Below are 12,028 nucleotides of genomic sequence, written 5' to 3'. Positions count from 1 at the left end.
TTCAGTCAATACATAGAGCGCGACTTAATGAAGAAAAAATATCTATTTGCTTGTTTTTTAAAGTTCTGGATACAATGTTAAGATGTTAGCTATAAAAACAGGGAAAAACATTTTATAAATACCTCAGCAGTTAATTAGGTAGCAAAGCTCCTCTCAGTATTTGTACAATCTAGCAAATAAAAATAAAGAAAAAGCACATAATACTTTGAATATAAACATTCATCAGCAAGAAGAATGCTTATTTCCTGCCAAAATGATATGAAATATGATATTCTATTATAAAAAGATTCATCAAAAGATGAGAGTGTCAAAAAATAATAATAATAACCAAGCTTGTAAATGACAGCTTTAAGAAAATATTATCACTTTAGCATACTTGTACCTGTTGTTCCTGAAGTAAATATATATAAAACAGAAGATCTGAGGTTACTGGCAGAACGTCGACTAACTGGAACAGGGTCTTCAGATGCAGCTTCCATTTTGTCTAAAAGGCTATGCACACTTGGAAAAGTGGAATCCTTGGACATTACCCAAACACTGATGTCTTTCTGGAGGTTAGGAAGAATTTCTTCTAAAGTTCCAAGCAAATCTTAAAATTTAATGTAAAATAATGTCAGTTAGATTATGTCTCCAAAAAGTAAATGCAAGTAAGATACACTTCCTCTGAAAGTTTTAATTTTTATAACAGAAAGAGAAATGTTATTCATCTTCACTGATGTAAATAAATAAAACAGTGATGAGCTGGACTGGAAATTGAATGAAAACAGGATCTAAAATAATAAGAGTACTCCTGACTCCACAGTGTCTAATTGTCATCTAGCTCTTATGGCAAAATGGTGATCCTTGATTACTAGGTCCCGCTCTCCTGCTTACCACTGCATTTTTTGACAACTCTTTGTCATTGCTAAGAATAGAAAGCAGTGTCAGTAAGCTTTAACTTCGAATAAAAGATGAATAAGTATTAACATATAACAGCCAACAGTTACAGTGCAGGTTTCGCTGGATGTCCTCAACAGCAATCTCTTGAATAGAGGGTCTTTTTCTCAAAAGCACAGAAGTGATTCAAATGGGGAGGGATGAAAAAAGGAAAAAAAAAAAAAAAAAAGGAAGAAGAAAAAAAAAACCACTGTATCATGTCTATGGACACCTGAATTTCAAAGAATAGAAATATAATACAGCCCTGTGGCTTATTCAGACACTTCAAAAAAGCATGTTGCTATTTCTGTGGTTCTTCAACTTAATCTTCACCTGAATCTGATTTTAGGTATCAAACACTTTATTTATTTATAACTGGACATTCATTCATTAACAAATAATACTCCTACCTCTTACCTGAGTTTAAATGCAAACTCACTTTTATAAAATAAAATCAGTAGTGTAGATAAGATGTATGTTGTTTGCTTAAACAGAAAAGAAACTGAGAGAGTCCCAGATTAAATAGAAAAAAATATGAACAGAGGCCAATTCCTAAGTAATAAATTTGGTATTTATATTTTTAAGCATTTTTTCAGTCAATCTGAATATCAGAATATCAAACAGATATTAAAGTACTAATCCAGCAAGTTTCTTGGGTGTAGGAACAGTCATATTGCTTTCAATAGAACCATTCAAATATTTAAAGATATGTTTACACTTAAGTGCATTACTGGACCTTAGCCTACATAATTAATCTTGTAAATATCCCCATGGGTATAAATTTATGTTATTATCTCAGGTTTTATAAGTGAATAAACAAATAAAATGAAATTACTCACCCAGAACCTCACATGAAGCACTGCCAGAGCCAGCGTTTGAACTCCTTATGCCAACCCCAAGCTCATTTTGCAAATACTAAATATGAGTATCACCAATAGAACTCTTTTGCATATACTGTACACCATAACAGTGCAAGACATTTAATCTTTCAAAAAATATTTTCCTCTTGACAGACTACTGTATATGTTTTAGTGAATGACACTTCTATTACCTTAACAGAGATGCAGCGTCCCATCCCCAAGTACATGAATGCCTTATAAACCTGAAGATGATACAGAATGGCTTCTGTATGTTTTGTAAATCTTTAGCAAATATATCTAATGGGGTGCGACATAATCATTTTTGCATTCTAACTCCCTTCACTCTAGACTTATTTCAAGATATCATCCAAATAATAATGAAAATCTAACAGCACACCCTATTTGAATAATTTGAGTACAGTCCCCTTTCACTCACTATACGCAGCAATAGAACACAATAATGAGAAAGAAAAGTCATTTTAAGCACAGCAGTGTTGACTGAAGGGAATCTTACACAGTGAAAATTCAGGTTCTCTCAACAGTAATTCTCCTTTAGTGTCACATCATAAAATTAGGGCATATTTTTCTATTCATAAATAAATATTAAAGTACAACAGTAGTATTTCTAATGATTAACAGCTGTTAATAAACCAAGGGGGACTAAATGACTATGTTGCTTCTAAATATACTGGTAGTTTGTGGTTTGTGCAGGTATACAGGTTAGACGGAGAGAAACAAAAGTGTATTTGAAGTGGTTGGAGCTCAATTTCTGTTCTCAAAAATAGTAAAAGAATACTAAATCCATAACAGTTTATTGACTGTATTGGCATAGGCACCAATTATTGTGCCAGCAGGGATGCTAAGGACAGTTAAGAACTGTTCATTGTTAGTATAAAGGATTTCTCAATTTCTGCAACTTCTAGTAGTTAGACATACCAAACTCAGCTGGCCACATTGTATAGTATCTTCACCAGATAGTCAGTGTGGTGTACAGATACTAAGCACTCAATAGAAGTTACTAAGTAAAATCTTCCTGTGTAACTGAGCATGTAACTGTAAATGAAATTTTTCCTTTGTTTGAATTACTGTCATGGTTTTATGATTTTTGTTATTAGTGTTCCACATCACAACATCGTGTAAAGCACTGGGAGTTAAAGAGCCAATCCCTCGATTCCTTGGACCGCCAATTCTGAATACCTGGCTCTCAGAAGAGAAGAACTGCGTATCCTAGAGGATTTTGTACTCAGAGGGGAAGATAAAGCTGGCAAGTCACGGGACTCGCTCTCTCCGTCGCTGCCTGGCAGTGTGTGGTATTTCTCCTTCAGTTCAGAGTAAGGCCATCAGTTTTGGACCCTCCCCTCCCCCCCATCATTATGAGCCTCAACTCCAATTATATGTTGTATTATATTGTATTATCTTCCATTCCAACATCCTATTATGTACATTAACTTTCCTGCTCAGATCATTGCTGCTGTTCTTAGGCCTGTCTCCCAACCATTCCCCTCCCCCTTCCCCTTTCCCATGGTTTGGATCTGTAGGTTCCCTGCCCCATTAATGACAGTACCAGGCCGAACCAGCCTGTAAAATATCAACATCCTCCGCTCCTCTTTTCTGGGCCAGTTGGCCTGCAGGCCTGCTCTCCCAGTCACAGATAGATCTAGAGATAACTCCGTAACAATTACAAACCATCTTCTTGCAAAATGCCCACAGAAAACAAACACAACTACAAACCGGAAAACAGTATCACTGTTTTTAAGTAATGCAGATACCAAAGAGGCCATTACTGAATTTCTTTATTTTCCGTACCTAGATTCATTACTTCTTGAGTTATTTCTAATTGTTCTGTCTTCCATGTTTTTGACAGTAATAAAAATGAAGCTGTGAAGTGGCCTATTGCTGTTTTCTCTGCAGAAGATACTTTTGCTTAGAAGTATATAATAAAAAAGAGAAATTTACAAATATTTCTGATGTGTTTTTCTTGTTTTCTTTTGGTTTTTTTTTGCTTTTCTTTTTTTTTTTAATTCAGAAATTCCAGATAAGGTGTGCACTTAGTTCTTTAAGTATTTGAGAAATAAGAACTAAAAAAAAAAAAAAGAGAGAGAGAGAGGGAGAGAATTTCTCTCTAATTTCTTTTTTTCTTCTTTTCCTTTCTTTATTTGAGGAAAGAAAATGGTAACTACTAATATCAACTTCACGTGTATAATCATTTAATATCAAAGAGTAACAGAAGGGAATAACTCCCTTTTAGGAGAGTGAAACATTTTACTCCAAATAATTAAGATCCAACTTCAGATTAGAAATGCATGCTGTTTGCTGTTTCTCAACTCATACAACCAAGGACTGTTTCTGCTGTACAAGAACTTGCTATTTTTTTTTTTTAACTATTATTGAAAGTTAGTTCTGTGAGTAAATTATACAATAGAACAGCACTTTTCTTTTTTGTTCAGGAACCTATCACTTGGAGCAATATGTGAACAGTTTGTAATGATAAATAAAGGGTAATTTAAAATCACAGTTTTCAAAGTGCCAGAAGCAGAAAATTACTCGTGGAACAGGAATGAACAAGGGGTATTGGAAGACAGAACTCTCAGCTGTGCTAAGGCACTTCCAAAGAATAATTCTGATGACAGTCAACTCATATTTTTTTCCATGAACAGAGAATTTACGTGCCTGATCTTGCATAGAACTCACTGGTCTTTACATATCATCTTGTCCTTGTGTCAAAAACAAACAGCCCTTTTAGAGGAACTACTACATTTCATTATTTCTAGAATATTAGAATAGAATACACATTTCTATGTGGCATGTGTACATAACCACATAGTAAAGAAATAATAGTAAAGCAATTTAGCTATTTAAATTTATGGTTTCTCTCAAGTACTTGTTTGCTTTTTAAACTATGAAATTTTGATCAGGTTTTGGTTTATTTGTTTTAGAAGAAATGACTTTATCTAATGTTTTGCAATATAGACAGCAGCTCTGTGTGCACTGTTTACATAGTTAGTATATGAATATTCACCATTGCTACTTATGTGGCTTCCACTGGAGAAAAAAAAAAATTATAGATTTGTCAAAACGAATATGCTTCTCCAAATATATTTTTTTCTTTTTTAGTGACTCATTGTTTAACAAAATGCTCATGAAACTCTGTTACATTAAGTTCACATGCATATATAAATAAACATCTTTTGAGGATCTTTTAAGAAAGAAAGGAAAACACACTTTGTTATAAGCAACTGTCCTAGACTGCAAAAGGTTTGCAAAAGGTGCACAAAAGGTTTTTTATATTATTTCCTAGGAAAGAAACAATGTGGCCTATTGGCAAACAGACAAGAATCCTACACTAATGAAAGGAATAAATCAGATTACAAGATAGACTTGCATTGAACAAAAAGTTACTCAGAAAGCAAGCTGTATGAAACTGTTCTTACATAAATTTGTTGAGCACCCTGACTCAGTAAACCATGGCATGTCCAAACTGTTTCCCACACTGTCTGGCATCAGAAAAAATATTGTTATCTGTACCTGATCCCGAAGTGATTCCTTATACTCAATGTCTATTCTCACTAAGTAGTAAGAACAGAAATTTCAAGTCAGTTGCAGATCAGGACCAGTGATGGAATCTTGAAGTGCCACTGGAGGCAGAAAACATTCAGTGGGCACAATCTTCCCATCAAAGGATATCTTGGGACAGAGACAAAGGTTGAAATAAAACAAATGATCAAAGAGATACAGCATCAAATAGAACTGTTAAGAGTGTCTTCTGCAGGTCTGCTATGCTTTCCTTGTCCTGTATGTTTAGGTCCAGATACCTCTGATCACTTATTTCAAAGTTCAGAAAAGATAAATTCTTACAAAATCCTTTTTTTCTACCCAGTGACTTCCACATGAAAGATGACACTGCTATTTGTACATAATACCATAAATAATTTAAAAAAAATACCACAAATATTTTCTCCTTTTCGGCAGGGTGTAGACACATTTCTGTCTGAACTTTACCTCTACCAGCATAAACCTGCATAGTTCTGAGCTCAAATAACTGACAAAAACAGTTAGATTACACTGAGCAGCACGAAGCACTGCTGATGCCTAAAGAGTAAAGAACTCCGGCCAGGAAAATGCTGTACTTTGCACATCTGAGGATATCATTCTGAATGGCAGAATCACAGAATGGATGAGGTTAGAAGGGACTGATGTCAGAGGTCATCTTAGTCCAACGCAGTCATGGTTTTGCTTAAACAGAGTCATTTAAGAGCAGCTGCCCAAGCTTACACACAGTATATACTCTGATTAGTCTTTGCTGTCAGGGCTGTTGTAACACAATCCTTTCACAGTTAAATGCTTGAATCAGAAGTATTGATGCATTCAAGGCTCAGCTGAACTCTTTCCAGTAGCAGCTTGCTATAAATGCACTAACAAATTCTGTTCGTATCTTTTGGGTGTGTCACTAGATCATGACTGTTTTTTTATGGTATTGTTTTTACATATCTGAGATAAAAAATAAGTTTATTATTCAAGCAAAACTTCAATTAATAGAAATATTGCCTAGAAAGCCCACAGTGTCCTAAAAGTTAAAGTATAACTCAATATCTTAATCCTCTGTTTATACTCATAATATTTAAATAAATAAGGGTGACAGAATTTGGCAATAAAGGTAGTAAGAATAAGCACCTTTTAGCAGATCAGATTCCCAATAAACTGACAATTTGATCAGCAAAAGGCATACAGTTTCCTTTTTCTCCTTCACAAGTTCCTTACTTACCTACCTCTTGGACAACTGTTGCCTTATTAAAAACACAGTTTCAAGCTTCTGATTCTCAGAACAAGTATTCTCCAGAATGGGAGTGGTGATAGAAAGTTTCTGAAGATGGAAGACTGAAGAAGTTAGATAAGAAATAAAAGCAAGTGCTAAAAATCCCAAAGTCATTGAAATGCTTTTGAAAAGACAGCAAATGAAAACAGCTAAAGCAAAAATTTGTTCTGAACTACAATGCCAAGTGGAAATACTAGAAAGGAACACAAGGTATACATATTGGCAAAACAGAGAATCTGCATGTGCCTTACAGGCAATACTAATGAGAATAAACTGAGGTACTAGGTTATGATAAATGAATCACAAGAACACTGCTTTTCCGCAAAAAATACAACTTTCTAGAGATACTCTTTTCACATAAGAAACTAACAAGGAGACATTTTGCAGCTCTTCTAGCATATGAGAAGAATCAAAGCTTCAGGTATTCTGCAACCTTCCTGCAACTAAATAAAAATGAAACCCCAAAACATCAGTTCTACTAGAAAACTTGAATACAAAGTCAGAAACAGCAGAGAGAATATTACAGAATTGTAAGACAAGAAGAAGATCTGACTGCAATTGCTGAAGGAAAGATTATGCTAAACCACAGACTCTGAAAAATTTCCAGACAGAAAAGACAACTTAGGAGTACAAAGTCCACAAATTAGAGTGATCTTGCAAGAAGCAACGTGAAAGACATGGAAGAAAATGTAACCGTAAATACGACCCAGACTATCTGGAGAGAAAGTTAAAGCATACTGAAAAAAAATGACAAGATATACCAAAAGAAGAAATAAGATGTAATTGCCACACACAGAGGAAGACCACACCAATGCAGAGATTTGTCAACAAATAATTGATCGGTGGGTAGTGACACAGAAATCAACAGAAAGTTGAAGGTTCACTGTCACAGAAATGAAATTTAATTGGATTTAAATGCAGATTCAGATTTAAATCCAGATTTAATGTGCCACTAATAGGCACAAATTTCAAGAGAAAATTTGGTCCTGCTGAGCACAGACAGTTAATGACCAAAATGTGACAGGTCAATTTCCACTGTGCTGGAGTGTTAACTAGATCAAAGGGAATCCAAAGGATTGAAAAGACAGCTTTGTAACTCTTTAAATTGAATTGTTAACACAAGTTGGAACACAAGTTGAATGTTTTTAGTGTATGTCTTTTGCAATAGAATATCCAGGTTAGTATGCTGAGTTCAGGCTATCTACAGTCCTGCAGAAAAGAGCATCAAAAGAGCAAAGCACACAAGAAAAACTCAGGTCGTACCTACTGATAAGTCAGCAAGCCTTGAAACACAAATACTGAATAAAAAGATGTTAATACACCTCCGAGAATTTACCTAATCAACTGTGCAAATGCAGTGTTAAATACTGACTTGCAATTTTTATAAATATTAAGGTGCACTACGTGTAATAACAATGTATGATCCAACCTTTTGTTTCAAGTGACATGAATCAGCCCTCACTGCCTTTTAACATTCAACTCGAAAACATAGATCTCTTTGGAGAGGCTGCTTGTCCATATGACATGGCCAACAAAAAAGTACAAAGCAGAGCTTCAGCTTCTTTCACAGAGATGGGCATAAAAAACCAACTCAGAGACTAGCTTGTTGGTATCATCTGTTTACACATAGCTTTTCTTCTCTGAGCTGAGATGGCAGACTCAAAAAATAACCACAGACAATGCTCAAGAACTGCCTTAAGATTAAACCAGTTCCTCAGTCAGTAGACTTAAAAGCACATATTTAAGAGAGTGTATTAAATGAGTTATTCTTTTAATTAAGTAAGAAGGCAAAATTTAAAACTGACTGTTCAGAAACACTGTCACCATATGCTTTGGGATTATATTTAAGTTGGGTCTTGTTTCATTAGTTTAGTTATTAAGCACTCTATTACTCTTAAACCAGCATAGCACATACAATTGGAACTACATAATAATTTAAAAGTATGCAAAGGAAAAATATTAAATACAACCATGAAAGCAGAAATTTTCAGTAGCAGCATAGAGCAGACAGAAGGATATTTAACCACTTAGGTCTCATGAATACAAAGTCCTGCAAACTTCATTGACAGGAACAGGACAAGAAGATGTGAATTAGACATAAGGCATAACATTTGAAATAATAATTTTAGAGAGACAGAACAAAGCTAACATTTCAAATTTTGAACTATCCTCCTTCACCCAATGAGTCACAGTTCTACATGATCCTTTGGTACTGTGGGTTTCACCAACAGTTAGGTAGAGGTGCTCAGGAGCCCAATTTTGGGTTATACTTCTCTGGCTTTGGTTTATAGATCTCTATAATTGAATCTTAACTGCAATAATAAAATGCACAGTATATCTACATCAAGTTTTTTTAAATTATTTTTAAGTATATAATACAAAAATTTTCTGGAAAAACAGTACACTGTTATCACCTAAAGAAACACAGCAATCTCTTCTATAATCTTCTACTTACAAGGTAAGTTGGTTATTGCAAATCAATCTTCTACATGCTACATCTGTAAAGTAAAACTCTCAGTTCTAGACTCTGGGAAGCAGGCATACCTTTGTGAATAGCTGTAAAGAAGAATCTGCATAGCTCATAGCTATGGTACAAACATTCCAGTTCTAATTACTACAAGAATAATAGAATAGTTCAGGAAAATAAAATTCATTACTTGGATAACATAAAAATTGACTGTTTCAAACAGAGTGGGAAACTATTCTCATTAGCTCATTTGAATATTCTTTGAGACATATTACCTAATTCTTGAAGTAATTAAACATTTGGAACAAGCTATGTGTAGATGTTGCAAACATTTCTGCAATTAATACCATAAAGAACAGGTTAAATCCATGCCCCCGGAACATGGATATACTTCATTTAAGTGACTTAAGCTTTATCCTGAAGCCCTGAAGCTAGAGAGCCGCAGATTTCTTTCATTCTGTGAACATCTCAAACTCTGGTTTTCAGTGAAGGAGCTGAAAGGGCATACAACAGAAAATTGTGACATTAAAAGCTTTAGACATACAAATCATCTGAATACTCTACCTGCTCCAACAATCAATATCTTGGGTTCACAGCTAGTGAGACAGTGCAGGAGAGACCTGGAGCGGACATTGAAGTTGAGGAAAGCCACCACGCATCCCAGCTTGGCCAGTCCAAACCACACGTGGATGAAGTCGGGTTCGTTGCCCATCAGCAGGGCCACGGTGTCACCCTTCTTCAGAGTGCCGTGGTGAAGAAAGACCTGCGCTACCCTGTTACTGCGCCTGTCCACATCCCGGTACGAGAGCACCTTCCCATCATAGATGAGGAATGCTTTGTGGGGCTGCTTCTCAGCCAGCTTCACAAACTTGTCCAGCACAGTGACAATCTTCCCTCTCTGTCTGTAGCTCTCCACTCTCAGCCCATAAAGCAGCACCTTCAGCAAGTATCTCAGATCAGCCCAGAAGTAGGGGAAGAGAAGTTTCTGAATGAGATGCAAGGAGGCAATGCCGGCCGCAACGCCCGGTACCCAGGAGGGAAGAAGCATTGGGAACGGAGAGATGTCGTCCCAGGAACGCATTTCCTTACAGCTCGGCACACGGCGCGATACCCAGCGAGCAGCCTTGCGGGGAGCAGAGCCTGAGAGGAAACCCACCGGCAAGCACCCGCCTGAGCCTCGGCCGCGCCCGGTGCCGCCGGCCAGCCGCAGCCAGCTCCGCACCGCGGGGAGAGGCGAGGTCAAGAGGGGCGGGAGCTCAGCACCTCCAGCTTTCCCCTCCCTCCTCGGGACTCCCGGCGTCGCGCCGAGCTGCTCAAGAGGCAGTGGGAGCCGCTCCCTGAGTCGGTTGCGTAAGGCGCGGGCCGCCTCACTCCACCTCGCGCTCACATCGCGGCGGCGGGAGCACGAGCAGCTGCTGCGCACGGTGCCGGCAGAGCAAAGGGAGCCTTGCCCCGGGCGGGCGTACCGTGCCGTGCCCTGCAGTCCCTGCTTGTAGCTGTTCGGTCCTGGGATGTCCTTATGCTTCCACTCTCTGCCGAGGCGTCCAGCAGAACTTGGGGTAAACAGCCTTGACACCAACACAGCATTGTCCCTGCCGTGTCTTCAAGAAGTTTTGAACAGAGGAGACCAGCACCATTACCGTGGTCGCGGAAACGTGCTTGTGACTGCCACCCAGAAACAGCAGGCTGGGTCAGGGCTGTTGGGCAGTGTACTATGCCACGGGCTTTTTGGATGAAGGCAGCAAAGTTGTGAAGGTTCTGGAGCACAAGTCTTGGGAGGAGCAGCTTGAGGGAACTGGGATTCTTTATTCTGGGGAAGTTCAGGGGAGATTTTATTGCTCTGCTACCTAGCTACAGCTAGCTACCTGAAAGGAGATTATGGCAAGGTGGAGGTTGGGCTCTGCTTTCAGATAACAGTGATAGAACAAGAGGTAGTTGCCTCAAGATCTTCCAGGAGAGGCTCAGGTTGTATGCTAGGAAAAACTTCTTCTCAGAAAGAGCAGTAAGGTATTCGAACAGGATGCACAGGGAGATAGTGGAGTCAGTATCACTGGAGCTGTTCAAGAAATGTGTAGATGTGGTACTGAAGGACATGGTTAGTGGGCATGGTGGTGATGGGTTAGCAGTTGGACCTTAGAAGTCTTTTCCAACCTTAGTGATTCCGCAATTCTTTAAGAAGCATCACTGGCAAGAAGCTGCCAGCACTTGGACACAACGTTGGTACCTCTTCTCTTGTGGTCTGTCACTGCAGACATACCAGCATGCTGATGGAACCACACCTCCACTGTGGTTGTACATGGTGAAACATCGAAGTTGGTGTCTGTGTACTTCAAAGCAGCTGAATTTATAGTCATACAGGCTATGAAAGGATGAAGTCGTTTTTTGAATGACACATTTTCTGTACTTGAGCTTGCTGTAAACAATTTCACCGTGCCTTGCGCATACTGACAAAAATTCAGAGGTACTTATTTTAAAACTGTATAGTACATGCAGTTTTTAGCACTATGTAAATGCACTCCAGAATAATTCTGACTTTAATAAAGTCATAAAACCATAAGTATTGGTTGACAGCATTAATTCCTCTAAAGTTTGAGTTCATTTTCCACGCCACCTCCAGTTCTGATAACATCACAGGTCTGCCTGTTTGTTCAGCTTCACTGCTTTTGAGCTGAAGCTCGAAATTCCATCTCATAATGGTACTTCTTGATGTTCTCTGTCTTGTCCCTAAGAACAAGGCCTGATGAGGTGTGAATGTGTAGACATATCTTTGTCATATACATGCTGCCTGGACAGCATTCAGAAACAAGTTAAAGCAAATGAAATTGCTCAGAACTAGATTACAAATTGATTTCATGACTCTGTAATGGCTGTAGCAGTAGTAGGCTGGCAGTTTTATATCAGTAGTAATGTACCTTGCTTGTAAGGTAATAAAAGTTGCAGTAGCTAATATGTAATTGATAGAGATAAATACAG

At 37.8% G+C, this 12,028-nt stretch overlaps 1 protein-coding gene across 2 annotated transcripts in view; it reads right to left on the bottom strand.

Annotated features, from left to right (window-relative positions):
* Positions 1-10,431, bottom strand: part of SLC27A6 (solute carrier family 27 member 6) — a 38,547-nt gene extending 28,116 nt beyond the window's left edge. Inside the window, exons 1-2 of one of the 2 annotated variants that reach the window (XM_085212813.1) lie at positions 9,620-10,431; positions 383-589 (exon numbers count right to left, since the gene is read on the bottom strand). In XM_085212813.1, the coding sequence (XP_085068939.1) occupies positions 383-589; positions 9,620-10,136 (724 nt within the window). In that variant the 5' untranslated portion in view covers positions 10,137-10,431. The remainder of the gene's footprint in view (positions 1-382; positions 590-9,619) is intronic. The other variant, XM_085212814.1, reaches the window with a different exon arrangement.
* Between the last annotated feature and the right edge of the window lie 1,597 nt (positions 10,432-12,028).

This window comes from Meleagris gallopavo, chromosome Z (genome assembly GCF_905368555.1).
Source record: "Meleagris gallopavo chromosome Z, MGAL_WU_HG_1.1, whole genome shotgun sequence".
NCBI classification, from domain to species: domain Eukaryota; kingdom Metazoa; phylum Chordata; class Aves; order Galliformes; family Phasianidae; genus Meleagris; species Meleagris gallopavo.
Note: the sequence above shows the minus strand (reverse complement) of the source record. Positions and strands in the feature narration are given on the sequence as shown.